Source organism: Epargyreus clarus, unplaced genomic scaffold (assembly GCF_041222505.1).
Source record: "Epargyreus clarus isolate Ecla_fem2 unplaced genomic scaffold, WU_Ecla_fem_2.2 ptg000004l, whole genome shotgun sequence".
In the NCBI taxonomy this organism is placed as follows: Eukaryota; Metazoa; Arthropoda; class Insecta; order Lepidoptera; family Hesperiidae; genus Epargyreus; species Epargyreus clarus.
Genome location: NW_027332212.1, coordinates 10,453,250 through 10,479,080, shown reverse-complemented (window position 1 = coordinate 10,479,080; position 25,831 = coordinate 10,453,250). Strand labels below are relative to the sequence as shown.

Below are 25,831 nucleotides of genomic sequence, written 5' to 3'. Positions count from 1 at the left end.
TTTAAACAAATCAATATTATTTCCAATAATTATTATTTACTCCATTAAATACAACATAAAAGTCTTCGACATATGAAACTAAACGTAGAGAGTATAAGGTACATCTATTTACAGTAAGGTGGTTTAAACGGAAAATAAAACATCGAAATAACAAAACTCAGTGCAACAATAAAATAATAAATATTTATATAGACAGTGGTTCAACGTGGTTTAGGTACATTTATTCTAAGGATATAATTAATAATTTGTTAGTTACACAATTTGTTACAAAATTATCTATTGGCCATCACATCACAGAGCAAAGCGATCTCAAGGGTCGCCCGTGCATCCTGCAGGGACCACGCGTTAACCAACGCCCTCTACAACAAATCGCTTTAAACAAAACTCAAAATCAAATATGAGAGCTAAATCATTAAACATAACATTTTACAGAAGCTAAGTGCCTACCTTGAATAATAATGATTTGAATTATAAAATTACGTTCTCTTGTTAATATCAAAAACTATAGGGCCATGGTACGCTAATGCGCACACGAAGACCTCTACAACGGTATAAAAACTAGACTTTGAAACTAAATCACCGCAAGAACTCCGAATGTCCTGCAATCAAACACATACATTTCCAAAGACTAGAAAAATGCAAACGATTCGAAAAAACTTGTCAGCTAATTTAGAAATGGGTAAATGCCCATAATTTGTTAGTATTTACATTTGATATGTGAAACCACATTTTAATAGCCTTTTAACAAACTTCACTCTTAAAAGCAGCATCGGCGGCACACTTCTTCGCATCTAACGTCATAACAATAGAATTGGAAGAGACTTAAATTTAGTGCAGCCATCGAAAGCGGCGCGAGAACGATGGGATAGCTTTGCTGCGGTCCAGCGATCGGCGACACAATCCTATACATATTCATGAACACACTATGAAGTATCAATATCTAAAATATTCAACAAGTGAAGTCTGCAAACCCGCTCATGTAGCGACACAGAGTTTGCATATATCTTGTACAACAATAATTTATTACAACATAGGACAGTCGTTAGGCCTTAACAATAAAATGTACAGTTAATTATTATGGCAGATATCAACAATAATTTTATACTTTATCGATACGGCACCGACACCTTTATACAGAAACAATCTAGTATAATACACTCAACCGATAACAACGTGCACCGACCCCGCGGCCCACGGCGCGCCACACAACGTCGCCACACTGCACTCCCGTCACGGCCTTCAGCTGAACCGAGGGCGAACTATAAACCGATATCTATTTCTTTATATATTAAATTACTCTAATCCATAAATAACTCTCCCTCCTCGGCGCCGACGGCGTTCGACCGGCGACCGCGATTCCCGGGCGGAGCCCCCGGGCGCCCTCCGGCTCAAAAATATTCAATAGTTACCGTAAGAAATTTTAATATAGTAGTAGTGAGCAAAAAGTTTGAACTCGAAAATCGTTCCACACCGAGAGCCGAGCCGGAACGCGGTCGCGGGCGGGCGTCGGCGTTACGCGTACCCGGGCGGGTCCCAGGTGGCCGTGAATCAGGAAACGTACTGCTGCAGCGCGTAGTACACGCAGGCGATCAGCACGGGGAGCGCCATGGCCAGCAGGTGGCCGATGTCGAGGCGCAGCGGTTTGTGTTGCAGGGCGGCCAGCTGCGCCGTCAGCCGCGCGCGCTCCGCGCAGCCCTCCGCCCAGCGCTCCTTCGCCCGGACCAGCTCCTCCTCTAGGGCGTGCAGCGTGCCGTTCTGCATGGTCACCTGCAGCCGCTGCTCGTCGTCGAGCCGCACGTACTCGCTGACCGTGCCGGGGTCCGCGTCCACCTCGGTCGTCTCCGCCGTCTCGCTGCCCTCGTCCCGGTTTATCTCGGTCGCGGCGGAGTCGGTCTCGTCGTCCTCCTCGTCGTAGTCGAGCCGGAAGATTTCGTCGATGTCGGCGGAAATCCTCTTGGCGTCGAGGGTATCGTCGACCGGGGTCGGTTCGTCGGGGGGACGGAGGTCCTCGAGGGAGCGCGAGGTCTCGACGCACTTGTCGGAGCCGCGCCGCTCCCGGTCGATGGCGGCCCGGAGGCGCTCGATCTGGTCCTCCTTGGCGAGCAGGTCGTTGCGCAGGGAGCCGACGAGGCTGGTGAGGTCGTCGATGTCGGCGCGCGTGGGCCGGAACGCGAGCTCGGCCTGCATGTCCGCAGCGTTCGACGCTAACCGCTGGATTTCTGCGAGATTCGATTCCTCTACGACGGTGGATTGCGATAGCAGAGCCTGAAATACAAACAACATGTTTAATCCACGCTAATAAACGCTATATTTTAACTACACGTTTCAAATTAGATGTGATTATATTAAGCTTAAAATGCCCGTAGTTTCATAAAACATTGATATGCATTAGCATTAAAATGGTCACGCGCGCTCGGTACAATACTTATCGATCGAAAGATCAAACAGCACTAATGAAGCACCAACTTGCCCATATGTTGTGTATCGAGAATGAGGCAATTAATGAAATAACTTGTTTATTGAACATAACACAAAAAATACACATGATGTCCATACCGGAAAAAATATCTAATGAGACATATGTTCCGTGGGTAATATGTAAGAAAGATAAGTGCGATAGAGTACCTGAATAATCAGTTACCTCCAGCTCATCGGTACGCGCAGTACGCGTCCGTGTTTTCGGGTACGAACTGTGTGTCGGTAAAAGTCGCGCGGACCTTCCAGCAAGTGCCTTGATTTAAATTACACAAAATTTCCTTACCTCGAGGTCAGCGATCCGCGCGTACGCTGCAGCGTCTTCAGGCGCAAGTGGTGCCGGTGGTACATCGGTGCAGCAGATGGTCTCGGGCGGCTCGCAGCTGATCGTTCTCGCCCGACGCACCCGCGAGCCGTTCCCGCCTTGTGCTCAACAACCCAATAGTAGAAAGGCCCTTACCTAGTGGTCAGCGATAGTCGTGTGGTACGCGACCGCGTTTTCCGGTATGGGCGCTGTGTCGGTGAAAGTCGCGCGGACCTTCCAGCAAGTGCCTTGATTTAAATGACACAAAAGGGTCAATGCCCTTACCTCGAGGTCAGCGATCCGCGCGCGGTACGCAGCAGCGTCTTCAGGCGCAGGCGGTGCCGCTGGTACATCAGTGGAGTCCCGCGCATCCGCGGCCGCCGCCAGCAGATGGTCCCGTGCAGCTCGTAGCTGATCGTTCTCGCCGGACGCCCCAGCGAGCCGCTCCCGCAACGCCTTGATCTCGTCGTTGAGGCCGGCCATCACGCGCAAGATGTTCGCGTACTCCACGCCCGCTTTGCTCTGATCGCAAATTTACATGTTATTCGAAAAGACATGTTTTGTTATATTTTATTTAATGTTATTTTTCTTATTTTTACATTTAATAAACACCAAGTAACCTGATGTCATACTTAAAAACGTAAATGAAATAAAATACTACAAGAAAAACTTATTACTAAAAAAATAAAAAATGTCAATAACAGAAAATTCAGACACCTAAGCAATGGATAAATATTATGTACCTAAATGAGTTCTTAATATGAATGTATATGTACTAAACTCTTAGGACAGCATGATACCTACAAAAATACTTATTACAATTTTGAATAAGTAAACTTGTAAACTCTTACATTACTAGTGTTAAGTATCGCAAATTTTATAGTTACATTTAAAAAGATAAAAAGTAGTTTCAAAACTGCAAACAAGAGTACAAATATATCTAAAATCAATTTAAATAGGTGTACAAATACATACAATGTAAATAAATACTCACAGGAGATTCTTCTCTACTCTCCTGGTCGGTATACGTGGAGTTGGCATTATTGTCGGGACGCAGCTCGCCGTCCAGCGGACTGGTTGATTCCACTTCATGACTTGGTTCTGAACAAAAACCGTATAATGAAGAAATTATATTATACACACACCTATATATGTCGCTGTTATTTTTGTTTCGTTACATAAAATAACATTTAAGCCCAAATTTTAGCAGCTTAACAACTTTAAACATTTTAAGTTCAATATTATTTTATTTCGTGAATTAGCAGCCAGTCATTAAACCATAATATGTATATAAGTAGCAGTCTTGCAGTCCACCTGAATGTATGTAGCTACTGCCGCCCCTGGACATCGGTAATAAACCCCAGATAGGATAACATTCCTACCTAAGGTCGTTCACAGATGTGTCGCTACTCCTGAGGACAGCTGGAATGCCTTGGGAAGTATGTTACCTCACCCTTCATACCAGAACACTGCATTGCTTAACGCTGCTTTTATCAGATAGCAATAGGTATGGTATTATAAATGCATATGTGTGTTTGTCGGTTTGATTGCTACGCTTTCACACCATAACTAAATAACTATTTGTCATAAAATTTTGTACATACGTTGGCAAGGGTTCAGAAAAGGACATACATTTAATCCAAAACCATTCCCGGGATAGAAAAACTACTCTAACCGCGAGCGAGGCCACTGGTAAAGGCTAAGAAATCATAAATGTATGTACCGTGATTACGGCGTGATTGTTTCTCGTCGTCGGTACAAGAGTCCGGTTCCCCGGACTTGTCCTCGCCGCTGCCTTCGTTTGCGTCGTCTTGCTCTGTTTGTTGCTTCTCTGTAATGTACCAACATAAGTTTAAAATGGCGTGAGCTAATGTACAACAACGATAATTTCGAAATAACATTGGTTATCTGTTGCCTGAGAAATAGCTCAAATTGATTACTAAATGTTTTGGTGTCAGCACTTATTTAGATATGATTACAGTACAGTACATATTTGTAATTTAATATTGTTAACGGCTTCATGTTAACAATAACGACACATTCCGAATAATGTAGACTAGTTAAAATTATAGATTGACAGGTGTAGTTATCCACCTACAGCGCTCAATGCTGCTTGAAAATTTGCATGCTACAAAGCAAAATAAAGAAACCAGTTCCATTATGTTAACCTTATTTATAAAAATAGGAATTTATCAGGCGTGCTTAAGCTCGCACGCTTGCCACAAGTATCCTGTAGTTTCTTACACACACGAATACGGTCGCGAACAGATAGGAGCGAGTTGATTCGTGTGTGCGTGTATGTGGGATGCGCGTGCAAGTGTAAACAAGTACGACAGGAAAAGCACCCTTTCTATACTGAAATTATTCATCTTACATACTAAGGATGTTCAAGTTACAGACATTGCAGTCTATTTCAATTTAAGACATTAATTTAGTTATTACTGACCTTTGTTTTCGGTATTATTGTACACATTATTTTTCTTCAAAATCAATTCGAACTCCTTAGCCGATTTACCTTCAGCTGATATGGCTTTTATTCCAACCTGAAAATATGAAACGTGTATTATTTAGTTAAGTTAGCGTAGTATGAAAATCGTAGTACAAAACGGAGCGAATAAATGATCAATGTATGCGAATAAAATGATACGCTGTTATTTTTATTCAAGAAGAGAACAAAGATCTAAGAAATGTTTCGTGTTAATCCTCCATTACTAAGGATTCCGATTATTATGATATTCGAATATTGAATATATGATAAGACAACATTTTGGAAACAGTTTCGTTCGACCGGTGAGCTACCTAGCACCGGCGAGCAACAACTATTTCTTGATGTCCCTGCGCGAAGCAGTTCTGCATGTCCATGGAAGGCGATCATCTTAGTCTTCGGTAGAGGCAACACATTTGTGTTCAATCCCTTTTTTGTATGGAGTTGAGTCGTGACTACTTGTCATTGGATGGTAAGTATATACGTATCCCCTACCTCAATCTTATAACTGAAAAAGCAATTTTATTATAGAACATTACTCCAACAAATGACTTGTTCCAATATCTTCGAATGCAACCACATCACACATAAAATTTACCAGCATGTCAATGATTACAACGAGTATTCCAACTTAGGTATAGTCCGCGCCAAACTGCTAGTCCGCTCTGAGTTGTTGTGCACAACTATAAGCATATATTCCGTAGCATCGAAAGGGCATACTAACGCAGCTATGTACCCGTGGGCGAGAGCGAGCAGCGGACGGGTGCCGGGGGTTCCCACGTTGTCTACTTCCCGCTTATGTCTACAATTTGCTATTCGACGCGACTCGTTTTATATTTAGAGCGGACCAGCAATTTGACTATACAATACAACGTTACCTTGTTGAGGAGATGCTGCGGCAACAGCAGCTTGATGTAGTCGGGCAGCGCGCGCACCGCGTCCTCCAGCGAGCCGGCGCGCTTCGCGTCCGACAGCTTGTTGCTGTCCGTGCTCACCACCAACATCTTCGCCTCGCCGTTTTGCACCGAGTACTGCAGAGGAGTAAAACATGTTATAAATCAAATGCAAAGTTCATTAGTTCATTAGTTTTGAACGTCAACAAACTACTACCGTTTTGAAAGGTGGTTTTGCTATGGATAGCAGCGCGAGAAACTCTAAATTTGCACATTTTAAAAAGTATAATCATACAAAATTACATTATTCTGATTGAGCGGGTATCGAACCAGGAATTTTTACATATAGACTGGTCACTGTATTTGTATATTAATTATATTATATATTTGTATATTATAAACAACAAAATATGGTACTAATAAGACATATAAGTTTTATCACGTTTTTTTTTTATATGTAACCTAACGATAAGGCAGACGGGCTACCTGATGGAAAGCAGTCACCGTCGCCTATGGACATTTGCAACGTTTAACATATAAAGTTAAACACATGTTAATAAATAAAAAACTGTACAAAATACAATTTAAATTAATAAATATCGATCATGTATTAATTAACATGATCATCATAATTTAAGTCAATCATATCACGATCAATGACCATCATTGATTTATTAAAATAAAAATAAATATATGTGTGTGTGTGTGTGTGTACTGACGGCGAGCGGCAGGTGTGTGCGTAGCGCGCGCTCGCGCTCCTCGGCGGCGGCGATGGCCAGCCGCGCCGCACACATCTTGCGCTCGCACCGCGCCGCTAACTTCTGCAACAACAACAACAACATACGTTAACAAACTTAATTCGAACTGACATTAACATTACTTCGATAATTATCACTTGCTTAAACGGTGAAGGAAAACATCGTGAAGAAACTTGCTTACTGAGAGATTTAAAAAATAATCTCAAAGGTATATGAAGTCTACCAATACGCACTTGGCCAGCGCGGTGGACTATAGCCTAATCCTTCTCATTCTGAGAGGAGAGCCCTGCCCAGCAGTGCGACAGTCATGGGTTAATGATGATATTCAAACTGACGAACTCATATTACCCGTTGTCCAACTTACACATCAAACCCACTGCTCCGCAAGGTACTGTTACAATAACCTTAGTTATTGTAACAGTACCTTGTGGAATATTTACGGACTCCTATTACCCCCCGTTCTATTTACACAACACCCCCACTGCTCCTCAAGATACCCTTTCCTTCCTAACATTCCTTTCATAAGTGATTTTTAATTATTTCCCAAAAACTAAGTGTTTTTTTATCATTTTCTATTGAGTTTAGTTTTTACCTGAAAAAAGTTTAAATATTGCCGGCAGCAAAGGTTATTTTATTCGATGTTTGTGAGTCTATAAAAGTAACTATAAACGCAGCTACAATACAGACTATGATTCACACTCTCAAACGTTATTTTGCATATCTACAACATTTAATAATTAAATACCAACATTTGTTAAAAACTATTGCGATACATATTTCCACATAGAAAAAAATTCTTAGGCTATAGACAGACGGACCGCATTTCAACTGCAATCCAACTGCAAATTGCAATTGCAGTCGTGTCAATCGAACGCGCAGTCCGATTGCAGTTCTATTGCAGTCGTGTCAATTGAACTGCAATCGGACTGCGCGTTTGGTTTGCAGTTCTATTGCAGTCGTGTCAACTACATTCAAACTGCACCTGAACTGCAATTTGCGGTTGGATTGCAGTTGAAATGCGGTCCGTCTGTCTAGAGCCTTAAAAACGAATTTTCACGTTCACATCAACGAAACATTTATGATCTAAGACAAATAGCATTCATTTCCAAATCGAATAGTTACTTAAACTTTATTTTTTTTACAGTGTTTATAATAACATACTGTAAAAGATCAAACATATTCAAACAACGCCTCAATATAGTGTCAACTACAAGTCGCGATCAACGTAACACACGGAGAAAGTCGTGCGACCTTGCCAATCCTATACATTATCAATCATGTTGACATTGCCTCAAACTAAACAGGATCTCGCTGGCATTAACCATTGTTACGCTTTACCACTTTGACTAATGACATTCAATTAGATCACTGATATACTCGACGACAATCGGCTATTAGACAAAGAGTAACGTATATAAAGATATTCTCATACACGACATACATTTATGATCTATATTTGGTAGACTTTTTAAACTTTTTCTTGAAGTTTAGTGTTATTTTTAGTGTATTTTAACGATCCTCGAATTATACCATAAGTGCAGAACATATAATTTTACAGTTAAACTTAACCTTAATGTGCAAACGAAAATCCAATATTTTGTTTTTATAGGTCGGAATTTCACAATTTCTGGCTACTAGAAATTGCTAATTTTAACCGAGGGGGGAATTTCAGGGGCCAAAAACTGGATTTATTATTATTTTAGATTTATTAGATTAATAAATTTACTAATAGATTTATTAATAGCAGCGGCGCAAGTCAATGTCAATATTTACAAGTATTTATAGTAAAATACTTTAAATGTGTATTTGATATAGATATTAACTAATTTTAAGATTATATTTCTAACAATTATTTGGCTGAAACTAACTGAATTAATTTTAAGCTTTATGAAATTAATTCAGTTAGCTTCAATTTAGCAAAAGAAATTACTTTAAATGTTATCGCAATATCGAATCGATATAATTGAGCAATCTGAAACAGTTTCAGAAACCATTTGACATTGAGTTGTTGAGGCATACAATATAATCGTATTAGTACACGCATTATTTAATTGTAACAAAGTTGTCTATGCCTCTGTAGGTCTAGGATAGCTTACAACATTTAAAAGTAGGACAATGAAGCAGGCTTTGTAATAGGGTTTCTATCTGTCCTACCCTAAAAAATATATGTTATAAATAATGCATATGCACATAAAGAAATAGAGAAGTAGCAGACCAGCATGCAGTCTACGAGATGGTAAGTGGCATCTGCCGTATATGTACATCTGTAATAAACCCCGGAAAAATTTAAAATTCCTATCTGAGGTCAGCCACACATTAGCGGCTCGAAAAACGTAGTAACATAACGGTTAATACTACTGTTATTAGATAGAAGTAGGTAGGGCCTTTAGAGCGTCTTTAAAGTTAAATCACTAGGATTTCTACAACCTTCACTTTGAACGTTTTAGTGTCAATATTGTGAGAGAGTATACATATACTGTTATTATTGAGCAGATATAGGTATATACCAAAATCTGCCCAATAATAACAGTAGAACGCTGCTGTGTTCCGCTAAGAAAATTGGGTAAACTGAATAAACTTCCGAGACGTCCTAAATTAGTGTTCAAAGGTAACAACGCATATGAAGCCATTCTCAGGTAGGACGAAAATCTAATATTGGGGTTAATTAACGATGTCTAAGCAGCAGTAGCCAACAAGTGGACGGCACGCTCGTTAGCAACGATTATAAAAAAAGTCCCATAGTTCACCTGCAGCTCAGCGAGCGCGTTGTTAGCGGCGAGCCGCAGCGCACGGTTGTGGTTGTAGAGCGCGGCCACCTCGCGGCTGCGGCGCTCCAGCTTGCCCTCCAGCAGCAGCCGCTGCTCGTGCGCCGTGCGGAGGCTCTCCTGGGCTACTTCCTGGGAACGGACACAACACTGATGGTCAGATCTTGATCGTTATTATAGTTGTTTTTCGGAATCCATGACGTTTAGATAAGCTGCAGGATTTGGTATGGAAATAGAACTTTGAAATTTATTTTATTTATATTCATTTATACGCAAAAATTTTTATAACATTGAAGTAGTCCATGATAAGTGGTTACTGCTGGCAATGAATATCTGTAATGAACTTAATATAGAACAGGGGTTCCTTCTGAAGACGTAAGGGGATTAAGGGGGTGTACAACAGTCGAATACTCAGAGTATAGACGGCTAGACACGAGTTTGTAAATAACCTACTCGGGTGTATTCGGTATTTTCGTCGTGATGCTCGTTTATTTTCGGCGGGATACAGATTTTTCAACTCTTATCTAAGGATTGCGTGTGTACTGGTGTGTAGCGTTTGCTAGTATCTAAATATTGCACTATAAAAAGAAATTAGCCGCGTGGTCAACAGCTTCAACGTCGCAGCCGCTGCTCGCCCACGAGCAGCTCCCCGCCGGCCGCGAGCACACACGAGCCGCGTCACCTGGTAGTTGCGCTTGTCGGCGAGCAGCTGCGCCACGTGGTGCGCGGCGGGCTGCGCGCCGGCCGCCAGCACGCTCTCCAGCGTGTGCACGCGCATCAGCAGCCGCTGCTCGCCCACGAACAGCTCCCACGCCGCCTGCGCCTCGGCTCGCGCGCGCTCGACGCTCTCGCGAAGGGTGCCTAACCGCCATTCCAGTGACGCCTCGCGCTGGATCGCCTCCTGCAAACCAACAGAGATATTTTTATTAACATGTGACATCAGTAAGTGATTGACTCCTAATTAAAGTCAACTACAGATGTGTTGCTGCCCTTAAAGGATAAATTGGAAGAAAATGGCTTATTTGTTGAACAAAACAACAAGCATCAACTCAAGTAAAGGATTTTGGACTTTGGACTCTGCAGTCAAACACGTTTAATTTAAATATCACAAAAAGGAAAAAATGGTACAGCAGTGAACTACTTGTCCTCTACCCAAGAAATGGACCAAATATTTAATAATGCCGTTTCATTAAATTATGCAAGATATCAAGACACTGCAAAAGTGAAAAAGTTTCATTTTTCAAAAAAAAACGTCATTTGTTACTAAGTCTAAAATAGCAAAGAATATAATGCAATATAAAATTAAAAATAGCAGTCAAACGACGATTATTTATACGCTTTCATTAAAGTTAATGCGACTTTAAGCTTATATAATGAGACATGTTTACGAAATCCGTTGCAACTGTACTGTGACATGTAATCTTATGCAAATTTAATCTGACGGATAGTAAACCAACGGGTTTTCTAATCACCCACCTGTACATAATTGTTGAGCTGATACAACTCTTTCAGGTGCAGCGGGGTAGTCATAGTGGGGTTGAAACAGAGCTTCGCCTCTTTGCCATCGGGGTGAAACAGCTTGAGCAGCGCAACCACTGGTGGGAACGTATTCTGAAAATATAATAAAAAATTTTGAAAAACCAAAATAAACCCATTTTTTTTATATCAAGCATGCAGCCCATCTAATGGTAAGTGGTAGCTGCCGATATATGTAACCAATTTCATATAGAACACGGGTACTTAAACCCTAACACAGATGCATTCCCACTAATGAAGACTGAAATGGTCGCCTTATTATGTAAGTCAGTCGTTAGTCATTAGGAAGTCGAATAACAAAAATGTACATAACATAAAACATAATAAATAGCATTCTGTACTGTTAGACACATCACTACTGTTAATGACCAGCACTAGCTGTCATGTAGACAAGTAGTATTCGGCGCGCTTTTCGATGGAAAAACAAGATGGAAGTTTCGCAAGTTCGTTGTACGTATTAAATGTTCAAATAGTTTTTGCAAAGTTATCTATTAGTACTAAAACTTTATACTAAAATTACGCACTTTGTAGTGTAAAGTTTACAGAACAGAAATCTAAATTCGTAAAAGTATTGAAGCCGCTTGCTCTAGTGTGACCGCATGTGGTGACCGCTACACCGCGCGAGTAATCTTATCTAAGAGGAAATATTCAATATAAAATAGATTTTTACTATTTACTGTATGTATTTACTACGCTCGCATTGTCTGTGTACATACGAATACTACGAGTAATAAGAGTCTTAATGGATAAAATAATATATAATCTCTAGCTATTTGTGCTCTCTATTCCATCACAATCAATTTCAGATTTACATAATAATAATTAAAATAGAAATTTTATTGTTTTAAAGTTGGAATGACTGTACAAGGATGTATCCATTTTATGTCTATATCTTACATTATTTAAGTATTGTAGTCGTAAGAAAACTAAGTATTACATACATTACATAGTCTACGTATGCACCCAACCAATGTATATGTAGGCTACGAACCGAACTATGATTTTCAATATTTTCATACAAAAACTTTCATCCTACTTCACACATATATGCGTGGATGATACTAATTGAAACGTCTTACTAATTTTTTTTTTATATTTAACCTAACGATAAGATAGACGGGCTACCTGATGGAAAGCAGTCACCGTCGCCTATGGACATTTGCAACACCAGAGGAGTCGCCAATAATTATATAATACCACTAATGGAATTGAATGTCTTTGTTATACAAGTAAAAAGTTTACCTTTTCCGAATTGCCAGCATTCTCAACTACGGGAATGCCGAACTGGACCACGTCCCCGGAGAACACCTCGTGCGGCTCTTGCTCCTTCGATATCGAGCACTGGTTGTTGTTGATGAACGTTCCGTTGCTGCTCTGATTGTCCTGCAAACACAAACAGACAAACAATCGCGTGAAACATCAACAAACAATGAACCGGTTTAATGCTATCCCGTTCTGTTGCATGTGCGTTCCGTACAATATATGGTTTAATTAGCGAGATACCTTAATAAAAATATATATTAGATCATATAAGTGACTATAGCGGCCGACTGACATATGAGGCGTCCATCTTAATTTTAAGAGTTACAAGGCTCCAGTAATCGGCTTCAGATATCAGAATCTCTATTATGTATGGAATTTGTTACAGATGTCCACGGACAGCAATAGCATCTTACCACCAGAAAGACTGCATGCTCGTTTGCCACTTTATGTTATAAAAACACTATTACCCGACCTCATTTTGAATTATAAATCATTCTGATACGCTTTACTGTCTTATGTTTTCTAATAAAAGTATATTAAAAAGGGAACTTTTTATTTTGTATAGCAGATAAAATATGAAGTCCACTTGATACGCCAGATGAGATAAAAGCCCTAATCCAGCCGACGATGTGTTACTGAGTCTGAAGATTTAAAAACTTCTTGTGTATGCAAGACAGAATCTTACAGAATGTCGGTGATCTAGATCATTAAAGACTAAATGTTCTTGAAACTTTTACTCATTATCTGTAATCTTTTTTTTTTTTTTTTTTGACTTAGCATCAACCCTGTTTCCTCACGATTTTGTCCTTACCATTAAGGCCAATGATAATTGATTTCTAGTACGCACATCAACTTTAAAAAATCAGAGGAACGTGCCTGGGATTTGAACCTCGCACCCCTCGATCAAGAGACCAAGTTTCTTAACCAGTAGGCTATTACTGCTTTTTGAGTCATTAAGGTTATAAAATCGAGTTCTGTTACCTATTACTTTTTGCTGACCAGATAGACAGTCCATCGGATCAACGCAGGAACAATAGTGTTACGTTTCACTAATCGCAACACGGAACCCCAATAAACACGTCGCACGAAGCCGTAACAATAACTCAATACGTTCACAGCCCGGTGGACCGACGCCTGTCGTCGTATCGTGTTACGTCACACGTTAAAGGATGTGTAAACCCGCTTTTAACTCGCAAATTACAACGATCCACGAAATATCGAACGACGCTCGTTTCCATCGATTGCTTACCCTTTTAATTGATTTCCTATCCGCTGTATGGCTTCGCGTACATCAACCTAGAATTGTTTTCGTAATACATTAAGCCAAATGAAAAATTTGCAAACGACAATATAAAAGCGATAATTGGTGAGTAGAGTTGTTGGCGTATAGGTACCCTATGTGTATAAAAGAAGATCGGTAACCAAAAAGCATTGTAGCCCAGCCAAAACAATACAAGATCACTTCTGGTTGTATACGAAAATCTTGGCTATCCTATTCCAAATAACTTTCATTTTCTGTTCTAGTAGCTGATAGCCTGCCTGTACACTGTATAGCTTGTATACGCTATATCGGTGTCGTATCACCGATATTAACGCTTAGAAGACCACTACTAGAAATAGCCGTCTCTTCAGAGGGCTTTACCGTAGTCACCGCGCTTGGCTAAACCTATTAGAGTTCGTAATAGATGAATAAATTCGCAAGAAGTTGCTGCTCACCTCCTGGATTTTCTTAGTAGCCTCCAACGAACGGGAAAAGAGGTTTTAGGGACAACACCACACAATATTCACTGTTCACGAGTGTTCAAACGACTAATTAAAGACCTTTTTAAGTTTAACTGGCTTAAAATATCATGAGAAACGTACGCAAAATGATTAAATTTCCATAGGAAGCATTTGTCTAAATTTTGAATATCCGACTTTGAATTTTAACTCAATATGAAATAAGTACCTAATGAGAAACTCGTTTCCATCTATCCATCACAAGAAAACCACCTAAATATGCAAACTGGTTTACAAATTACGTATTTTTCGAATACAATAGGCACTTGAAGACACGTCGTTTTGTTAGAAGTTAAAAGAGCATCCCATTAAAATATAACTACTAAATACCGACACTTTAAGGACTTTGTTCTTTGGTCGACCGATTATAAGATTGAAGCATTGTTAAGTCAGGCAATTATAACAAGCCTATAGTAGCGCCGGTAGCAAAAATACAAAGGGCTACTAAACATTATGGACCAAACCTTTTTTTTCGTTACAACAACTTGTATTTTTCTATCCGATTTTGATATCAAGTTATTTGTGGATTACTGTTGTTGTATAGTATTATTTTTTTAATTGGATCTAATAGTTGACGATCCAAACCAGACAATAACAAACTTACTATTATCTACAAACTAGCCCTTCCGATTTCATTAGCTGTTTCTCTATGTATGTATTTTTACCTTAAATTATCAGCAAATTTTTACAATGTTTACCAGAAAGAATATATTCATGGTTATGAATGAAACTTATGGAAATAAATGTGTGTTCTGTTACAAATTCAATTCATCAGGTGCAAAAAGTTTAAATAAAACCTAGACTTTTACTTCCAAACATTTTCTAGTTAGAAAAGAGATCCACTTGTGTATGGGTTATGGATAAAATATAGATATGTCAAAATGTATTGTAGGTACAATTAGACGCAACGAGTGGAAGTTATGGTCTTGATTTCGTGGGCGGCTGAGAATATAACACATAACACATCTGTAACTGGCACATAACAAGAATGATCAGCCCACTTTGATCTGTTACGAACTTACGACATTCGTCACATTTTCGATTTTTTAAAATTCGACTTCTTGTGGGGCGCTTGAAAGAAATAAGAGTGATTTTGAAGAAAACCAAAGACAAATAAAAAATCGACCACATAAAATTGGCTAAAGAATTTCGCAAAATTTTCACGAGTACACGACTCTTATACGAAACGTTACTTTACGTGACGGGTGGCGTTGTATCATTTTGTACAGACTTTTTTTATGCACTCTTTTAATTTTTAATAAAATAACTTATCACGTGGATAAGTACACACAGATTTTATAATATTGATATTGCAAACAAGCATGCATCTCACCTGCACGGATGGATTGCCAACATGGTATCTAAGTTAGAACGTCGTTAGTCTGACAGCCTCATAGTAATTGTTACATCACTCATACCACCACAAAAAGAGAAGCCTAATTTGGGAATACTAATACGAAACATTTATTTATTAGGTAGTATTAGTCTGACGTCAAACATTCCATAACAGAGTAATACTATTCATCTACAGCATTCTGCCTTCGATGACATTCCATATCATAAATAGTCATTCCGCATTCTTAAATCAGTTTAAGACAAAAGAAATATATAAAAAAAAAACAAAAAGGTGATAGAATCCTCTATGGCTCGACTCCGGCGGCACCATCGCCACACCTATTTCTGCCTAATAACAGCAGTGTTAAGCGCTGTTCTGGTTTAAAGGGTGTGGTAAGGGAGACATACTTTTCCGAGACATTCCAGCTTGGTCCTCAGGGGTAGCGTGTCTGTGGCCGACCTTAGGTAGGAATCTAATCTTATCTATAGTACACATGTCCCTGGGCGGCAGTACCCACCTACCATCAGGTGGCTGGCATGCTCGTCTACTACTCTTATATTATAAAAAAATCTAACACACACAACAAGTTTCCACTCAACGAATCTAATCTAAGCCAGTCTATTGTTCCTCATAAAGGCATACGTAGGATGGGGTGAAATTCATTCAGCACTCTCATATAAAGAGATATCCATTACGCGTTTTACTTTCCTACTCTATTTGGACCGTTAATTGTCGAGTTTGCATATTCACGAGCTAATTTACCGAAAGTCGTGAGAATACGTAAGCGGATAATGTTTAGTAGCGGTCTGTTACGCTGTGGTTCCGGGATCGATCCCTGCTCAGACAGATAGGTAAATTAAGTATTTATAATTCTGTTTTGGGCCAGGTGTTTGTCTAACACCAATTCGACAGAAGAAAAAATGAGGTTTGGGCTTAGGGGTTTTAGGGGGTTTGAATCCACCTACCCTTAGCACAGGTGTGAAAAAAAAGGTTTTTTTTTTCAAAATACATACAGGTGCTTTTCGTCAACCTCCCCTATGTCACTGTTTTTGAACCACGCAAACTAAGCCCCATGAGTGTATTACGAAAGCAGAAAACGTAATTATTAATTTCTCACTATTTATTTGTCTACACTAGATACCCGTATACACCACGTTCATACGCAGTCGCACTTTGAGTTTACTAATTAGCATCCTTAGTGTGCTATACTCGTATATGGCCAATGGTCATGTCAAGTCCTTGAAAGGCGTCTATATGTCTGTAAGTACATTGAATGGCTCCGACGTTAGGAAATGTTAATATATCGTCAATGCGAACTATATCCTAGACCAGTGTTTTTCAATCTTATTCATAATACGATCCGCTTACTATCTAAAAATGGAATATTATAATGAATATCAATTTTATATACAAAAGTGCTATTTATAAATATTCATAAAATAAGGCATCCGTTAATTACATAATTAAGTAACTTAAACAGGCATATTTTACATTGATTAAGTAGTGAAACGTCTAAAATTAATATTTTCTTAGTTAACATTTTATTATTGTATTTATTACGACCCCCAGCGATCCGCTTATAAAGACTACGTGATCGCAGGGGTTCACAATCCACACTTTGGAAAACACTGCTCTAGACCACACAGATCACTATAATATCCGGAATTTGGAACACTGTCCGATAAACAATCGCATCTGGAAGTACAAAATTAAACGTAATAATATTGAAACACGATTATTTCTAGTATTTCAAAAGTTCAAATCTTTATGGTTCAAACATCACTTTTATATAACATCTCGATGTGCATGTAGGTAAGTGAATTGAGAGCGTAAAATCTACACTTCAAGCTTGAGTGCTGCTCAAAGTAGCTTATGAATTAATCATTAAGGACATACGTATTTCTATTTCTTTAAACGTAAGAGACGAAGCAAATAGTATTGTTCCGTATAGCGATTTCCGCCTTGATACCCCAATCTGGTTTTCCGTGGCGATTATCATCTGACCTATACCGATGGAACATATGAATAATTATCGTTTAAAAACAAAAAACCACGCTAAAATCGCACAAGGATGAGCAGAATGGGATAAAATTATACAAATTATATATTGTCATCGGTTCTTAATAATTGTTCAAAATTTTAAATGAATGGGACCGTTCAAAGTGGGTAAAAATCGAGTTCAAAGATTCCGTTACATGCATACATACATACATAGATACAACCCAAGCTAATAAAAGCGTGGTAAAAACCGGAGGCGTCATCTTTATAGGTGCTAATAGATTTAACTGCAATAATTTAGAGGGCTACTTCATTTCTTGGAATGAGTTGAAAGGGACTAATTTTTAAATACCTTTAATACAGGTACTCGAGTGCGCAATACTTTATAAGATTTAGACAATGTAGGTAACGTTTTCGTTATTTCAATTACTGATATACTTACCTATTTCTGGTATTGTTAAGATACCAAATTTAAGATTACTAGCCTACTTTAACATCAAAACATCGAACAACATCAATTTCTAGCAACTATCGTGTATTGAAACAACTATCGTGTATGTACAAGGATCTTATTATAAATATATAGTATTTATTGTGTTGTAAATTCCACCAATCTTATGCTAAAAGTATCATCATCATCATCATCATCAACCCATTACTGTCCCACTGCTGGGCACGGGTCTCCTCTCAGAATGAGAAGGATTAGGCCATAGTCCACCGCGCTGGCCAAGTGCGTATTGGTAGACTTCACATACCTTTGAGATTTTTTTTATTTTAATAAATCTCTTATCTAAAAGTATATTACACTAGAATTCGTAACTTGTACACTACATACCCAATTTTACCCAATATGTATAGATTTCAAAATAAACATATCTGATTCCAATAACAAAACGGATGCTACATTTCGTCAACTAAATCCCCAAGCGGACCTGAGTTGTGGTCCATTATCTCAGCGTTACAATTACGGTCGTTGAGAAGTATGAGTCAGATATAGACCTAAAATTGATTTCAATTATAATTCAAATGACACATAAACGGTCCATTCTTTGTGTTGTAAGAAGATTACTGTTAGTGAATTTGCTCTAAGAAATCGCATTTTGCATTTAATAAGTAAATTTTCTTATATATGTAGTAGCAAACTAGTATATGCAGTCTGATTATATGCATCTGATGGTAAGTCATCTGCCGCCCATGGATATCTATGATCAATCCCAGGCAGGATTAGAAACCTACGTAAGTTCGGCCACAGATGCGTTGTGACCCCAGAGGAGGCACTCAATTGGAATGCCCCATGTAGGTAAATTTCGCAACCTTACATCTCACTACCTTCACATCTAACCTCACCAGCGCATAAGCATGTGTTTATAAAGGAGAAAAAGTGTAGCGATAGCGTCTACGAGGTTAGACTACGAAGCATTCTTCGACCTTCTTACGAAGGGTTTTACCACCTTCTAAAAAGGATTCTATCATATTCTAGATATAAAAACATCATATACATCAAAATAAAAATAATAAAGCACAACATATTTATTATAGCGGATTCAGAACGATAGACACGACCGAGCTACGCAGATGCAATCAAATGCATTCGAGTGTGCTCATAAATAAACTGATTTATTTCTTTTCAATCTTAATCCGACCAGTCTTTAAACACCGGCGCCGTTAGAGAACTAAAAAATAGTATCATAGTACCAACATGATACTATTTTTTGGTAAGTTCAATACTCTCGGCGTGTCGCCAATCAACGAAATAACAATTCGAATTACCTACTACCTACTCGAATAGAATATATAATAGAATTTTGATAGTGATCGAAAATATTTCTTAGAAACGTATATTATTTTAAAGGTGATAGAACCCTCTGTGGTTCGACTCCGGCGGCACCACCGTCACATCTATTTCTGCCTAATAAGAGCAGTGTTAAGCGCTGCTGTGTTCTGGTTTGATAAGGTGTTATAAGGGAGACAAATTTTTCCGAGGCGTTTTAGCTTAGACCTGAGGAGTAGTGGCGCATCTGTGGCTGACCTCTGAATTTGGCCTCTTACCATCAGGTGGACTGTGTTCTCGTCTGCTACTAGCATATTATAAAAATAAACTGAATTTCGCTTCACACTAATGTTATAATCTCCATAGACGATACCAGATAAAATGTAGACTTACCACGAGGTAGAAATGTCCTTTCTCGTAATACAATGTCGCGTGATGTCGTGATAGCACCCTGCATTCGAAAATAGTGTTCGTTGGGCTAGGAGTCGCGCGGTACACATTTCTTCCAATCTGAAATATCACAATAACTCTATTTATGGCGGAAAACACTTAAAAACTAAGTATTAAATAACTATGTTGTACTCAGAAATCCAAAAGGCATGTAGAAGCGATAGCTAACCGTTAAAACCCATTTCACTCCGACTTAACTCAATAACTACGTCACAGGAAGACTAATCAGGTTTACGGCTGATTTCTTATATTTAACGTGCAGCCCCATTACGGTTTATACTGAGTACTTTAGTGTTTAAAACATTGCATTGTCATGGATATCGTTAATTTAATAGTGTATGCGGGGTTTCATGTGTTCGCCTGCGCAAACTCCAACCCTGCAGTTCACAGAAGTAAATATTCAATGCAGTTCAGCGGATGTATGCATTAAGTTGTTTTATTGAACCAGACAAGGATATTTTTTATAAACGGCTCTTGCTTAGCGATAAGGACGTTTTAAACAGGACGCGCCAGTGTAATGAGTGATTGTTGAGTTTGCGTTGAAGGTGGCCGTTTTAACTAATTTTGATTCAATCTAATTCACGTATAGATGCTAATTGTAAGTAAGAAACAATATTCACGTACCAACGACGTAATATCAAAATCCGGACAACATGTCGAATGTATACGATGGCAATTGTTTAAAAATCCTTTGATTACACGTAAACAATTTGTAAACGACGGGAACAAACAACGTAGTCGATAGTATGTTTGGACTTTGGACTGGACGATTTCTTTTCAGTTACGTGTCATGCAACGTTATTTTTCGAACAAGATAACACCCTAATCACATGCAATTGCGAGGATCTCAAAGTTTCAACATAAAAGCGTTTCCTGCATCCACGGTGATAAGAATCAACTTCCGCTGAGCGCAGCAGATGGGTAGCTAGGAATAGCACAATTTAATCTCATTACATTTAATTGCCAATGCACAATTGGCAATTAAATGTAATGAATCGGCTGACTCAGCCGATGCACACCACCACAGACGGACGGGCCTGACGTACATACTAATTGACTTACACATAAACGCATAACAAGACGCGATTGGAAAAGTTAAACAAGGCTTCGGATTCTTTAAGCGGTCAGAATCTAGTTTGAGATGGTTGTTATACGGTCTTGGGGTACGTGAAATTATGCGGTACGAAATAACAAACATATACATGTCTTTGTACCCTTAGGAACTTAGTATAATCGCCGTAATAATAATAGTGCTGCTGTGTATTAATTTAAAGAGTGTGGTAAGAGACAGACAAATGAGATTTTAACTTTTAATTTATTTCTTATATATAGCATCGCATTTGTGGCCGACTTATGACAGAATCAATGAATGATTTGGGTTGATTATGGATGATCATGGGTGCATACTCGTTTGCTACTTACGTCACAAAAAGGGTCAAAAAGACGTAAATATAATTCCGATTGCTAACTATTAGAAATAAGTTTCAGTATCAATATTCAGCAACTAACAATACATATACGACAATTCTTTTCCCAGCCAATCGAACTAATGTGAAGACCTTGAAGAATTCACCCCCTAAGCACCTACTACAGATAAGAAACAAAGAGAAATAAGAATAAATGAACCACAATGTAAACAAATCACGATTTATGTGTGCAGCCTTGCATCCAACGATCTTATTACACACATGGAGACTTTGTCAATTGCCTAGTATAAAGTCTAGTGTTGAGAAAAATAAATGTATAGATACAAAAGATTTATAGGAACATTACCCTGTGATTATTATTTCTGATTTGTTTTATTTATCAAAGAGGACATGTTGTAATCAAGCTTAGTCATATTTGTATTATGTCATATGTTTTATAGGATTACAGTAGCAAATGAGCATTCCATCAATGTGGTATGTGGAGATTGTTAGTAAATGATTATTGCCTCATCTGGACATCTGTAACCAAGTCTATAATATATAGAAAGGAGATTTAAGTTGGTAACAGATGTGGTGGCAACACATCTGTTCTCCTGAAGATTAAGATGGTTACCTCATATGTAAGACAGCCTTCATTCAGAAAGTAAATGCACTATATAAAAAAACCAGGACCTTTACATTAAGTCCAAGAGTTACAGCTAGCAGAACATCATCATTCAGATTATTCTATATATCTAAATCTTTATCAACATGTATGTATGCATTATTGCTTAAGAAACAAAGAATTGAAATTGAGAGGTAGAATAATAAGAACAATATCCTTCAATTATGTCAGTACAAACCACAAAGAGAATGACCTTTTATCTTATACTAAAGATACAACAAGTACTCCGGCTCTAGTATTTCAACAAAATAGAAGATAAATATTAACTGTCAAAGTAAATACAGATATCTTTATCAAGATTATCTATACACTTAATCTATCGGTACCAAAAAATGAAGTAGACGTACAAAATACGTATTTTGTTTCAGAAACAGGTGTAAAATGATTGAACATATTATTTAACACATGACATATGGCTATGAACTTATAATAACAATATGTTCATTTTAAGATTCTGTGTTCATTTTAAGGTTGGAGTATCTGATGATAATTTAATTAAGGCACGTAATAAATCAATAAAATAATAATTTACAATGAAGAGCTATACCTATAGTATAGAATATTTATATAGTAAAACTAGCTGACCCGACAAACGTTGTGTTGCCATATAAATAAAAAAATGTTAAGGGTGAACAACCCTTGTTACTTAGGGGTATGAAAAATAGATGTTGGCCGATTCTCATAGATACTGGATAAGCACAAAAAATTTCATCAAAATCGGTCAAGCCGTTTCGGAGGAGTATGGCAACGAAAACTGTGACACGAGAATTTTATATATTAGATAAAGAATATTTGAAAGTGAAAGGGTTGGAATCAGACTCTGGATAAGGCCTTTTTACCAGAGATGTGCAAAGTAGCTAAGCTATGAATAGTTAGATCCACCAATTACTTGATGTTTATAGAACAAACTACCAGTTAATAAAAAACAAACAAACCTAGTTGTAGTTTCGACGCACATCCATATTTTAGATACCTCACACATCTCTTGTGAAAAGGCAGTATAAAAGCACTCTAAAACATTAAATAAAAAGGGCTAATAAAAAGGGCTGGAGAATAATCTTAATTATACTAGACACTACTAAGTGCCTAACCACATCAGACACATTGTTTTGTATAAAAATAAAAAGGCAGTGTGCGTTTTATATTCTATTGCCTTAGAATTGGTTATGCCTTTTAAGGCATCCTACGACATTGACTTCACAATGTTAAAAGTTAAATTTTACACAATTAATTAACATGTGATGTTTTGTTAACAACAATTCAATAGCAGATTTTAGATTTTAGACAGTTATATTCTTGTTCCTTTATGTAATACGAAAATTATTATTAGAACTTAAATCTGTATTTAAAAATGAATGGAAAATTATTGGACTAGTATTATTTGCTAAGTAATAATTTCATATATTCATGAAAGAGGTTGCTTTAAGAGTTTTGATAACTCAAATTAAATAATGCGTCGGAATCATACCTCCCAGTGACATCTACACATATTTAATAAACAGTATGTGTACATTTGACGATAATAAACTCTACTTCAGCCTACACATCACATAAGTCTTTGAAGAAAGAAATAAATAAAATAAGGAAAAAGCAGATACCAGAGCATAACGTTATAATAGTAAAAGACATGAAATGTTAGCAAAGCCAATAACAATAAAAAATAGATGAGATTAATATTTACATTACAAAGTTACGAAGACATCATATAGGCATGAAATAATTATCATATTCTATTGATCCTTATGATTGAGGCCATAGCTATATGAGATATTGATATTTATGAGGTACTTAATCATAAACATATAAGTACTAATTGTATCTAATTATCTCCAATCTACTATAAAATATGGTCTCCATGTACAGTAAGAATATTCTAAAAATATTTCTATTAATGAAGCAGGTATTGTATTTCAGTAGGAAGGTAGCGAGATTACCGTTCTAGTCCTCAGAAGTATACATATCTATGAATGACTTCAAATGGAACCTCTGTTCCATATGGAGTTACTCACAGATGTCCGTGAATAGGTGGCTCCACCACCAGGTGGAGAGCATGCTTGTATACTACTTGAATATTTTTAATAAGCATTTCCTAATTGCAGAGTTTAAATAGGCATCAAATTTTGGGTTAGCATTAAAACCTATTACATATTCAAATGAATGTAACATGCACTGTCTACATAAATTGACTTCAATATTCATTACTTAACATATGGAAAGAATAAATCAATAAATATATATGGACAAACAGCAGCAATTGAAGACTTCCTGACTACAATGTGATAATATACCATTCAATTGAACAATCAAAAAACAACTAAGATTCGTTTGTCAAAGGCCAAAGTAATTACTCTAATGAGATGAGAGGTAGGATTCGAAATAAAAATAGTATTATAATAAAACTGAATTAGGTACCTTGACAGGTTGCTCCAATGTGACGCGTCTTTCGTCGAAAGGCAGAGAATTCGCGTGAGGTATGAAGACCGCCTTCGGGACACCTGCATCCTGGTTATTCGGAGTATCAGGACCAGGTGTCCAGTTATAATCCATACTCTTTATAGTGTTCATTTGGTGCTGTTTAACTTTCTTGCTCTTTGCTATCACCATCGCACCCCGTCCTTAGAGTCAGCATTCGTGCCTCGTAACCCCAGAAACGAGAACACATAGGTGATGAAGTCTGATCACTTATGGTGAAAGGTGAGCACTATTCACTGCCATCTTGAGGGACGACCGCTCTTAGATAACGAGATCGCTATTTTGTCACCATAAAAACCATCAGTATTGCAGCACTCGTGTAAACACTATGAAATTTGACAAATTGAAACTTGATTCCTTTCGTTACTAGACGATTAGTGATTTGGAAATCGTAAGTTTTCGGAAGAAATAGGGTTTCTATAATTTATATACTAGTGCCAGTTTTAATATAGGAAAACGGTGGTTCATTAACGCCCAGTTATATTACAACATAATATTATAAGGGCGTTGATCGAAATAATCGTTCGAAGAACTTACGAAATGGGTGCACGAATCGGACATTTGTTTTGTTGAGTTGGGTATCGTTCGTCTCTTCGTTCTCTATCGTTCATTTGTTTTTAAAAGTGTTTCATAGTGTAAAAATCCGATCCAAAAAGTATGAGGCTGTGAACGGTTTGTTTAAGGCATATTAGACTAGATACACACTGAAAAAATAATAATAATTTAAAATGTTGCTGCAGAAATCAGTATAAGGCTTAAGAATAAAAAATATACTTAGCAGTTGGGAAATACAGGTGGGTAAAACAAAATCTGACGAATCTATTACGACAGAATACTTCAGATCGGACGGCATACATTTTTAATAAAATTCTTTCAAATAGCGCAGTAGTTACTCTGAAATTTCAGGAAAGTTTAAAATTAAGTGCTTTGAAAGGAACATTCACTACCTTTACGAATTTATAAAATCTTGAAAGCTAACATTTTGACTATCATGGATGTTATGCATAGTATCGTGCAGATCCCATTATTACAAATATAACAAACAATATGAACTTATGGATGCAGACAGGGTTCTTCAGAAAAAAAAAATCAAAACAAAGTTACTTTGGATTTCAAAAATTTGAGTGAAATCCAAAGTAGAATAATATGTTTTACTTTACTAACAGAAACAGGTTAGTGTGAACTTAGCATTATTGTAACCCAAATACTAAATAAAGGTGGAAACATATGTCCAACTTAATTAAAACATTAAGCTTTATTAGTTACGACATTAGTATGTTTAATAATTATATTCATATTTAATTATTAAACATTTTATACAATAAAATTATTACAATTTAATCAAAGTAAAAAGCATAAATTATTTTAAACAAATAATAGACAATACTTAAGTTCATCTGTATAGTTTTTATTCCAATGGTATCATTGTATCGTTTATCTTTTTCCCGTAACAGA

The 25,831-nt window shown here is 37.6% G+C and overlaps 1 protein-coding gene across 1 annotated transcript; it reads right to left on the bottom strand.

The window, feature by feature from the left end:
• Slmap (Sarcolemma associated protein) lies at nt 1-25,042 on the bottom strand. The gene is made up of 13 exons (XM_073093259.1): nt 24,317-25,042; nt 19,757-19,873; nt 12,459-12,599; nt 11,157-11,291; nt 10,363-10,581; nt 9,663-9,812; nt 6,877-6,978; nt 6,143-6,295; nt 5,226-5,322; nt 4,503-4,610; nt 3,774-3,880; nt 3,065-3,301; nt 1-2,265 (listed from the first exon to the last, which is right to left on the bottom strand). The coding sequence occupies exons 1-13, from the start codon at nt 24,506-24,508 to the stop codon at nt 1,549-1,551; spliced, it is 2,475 nt and encodes an 824-aa protein (XP_072949360.1). The 5' UTR covers nt 24,509-25,042; the 3' UTR covers nt 1-1,548.
• Nucleotides 25,043-25,831: the final 789 nt, after the last annotated feature.

What these genes read in the sequence shown, in the direction of transcription:
- Slmap (XM_073093259.1), bottom strand. Translation starts at nt 24,508, where the DNA reads ATGGTGATAGCAAAGAGCAAGAAAGTTAAACAGCACCAAATGAACACT. An exon ending in AGCTCAACAATTATGTACAG is followed by an intron (nt 10,582 to 11,156) that starts GTGGGTGATTAG and finishes GTTGGTTTGCAG; the next exon opens with GAGGCGATCCAGCGCGAGGC. An exon ending in CGCAGCATCTCCTCAACAAG is followed by an intron (nt 5,323 to 6,142) that starts GTAACGTTGTAT and finishes TCATATTTTCAG; the next exon opens with GTTGGAATAAAAGCCATATC.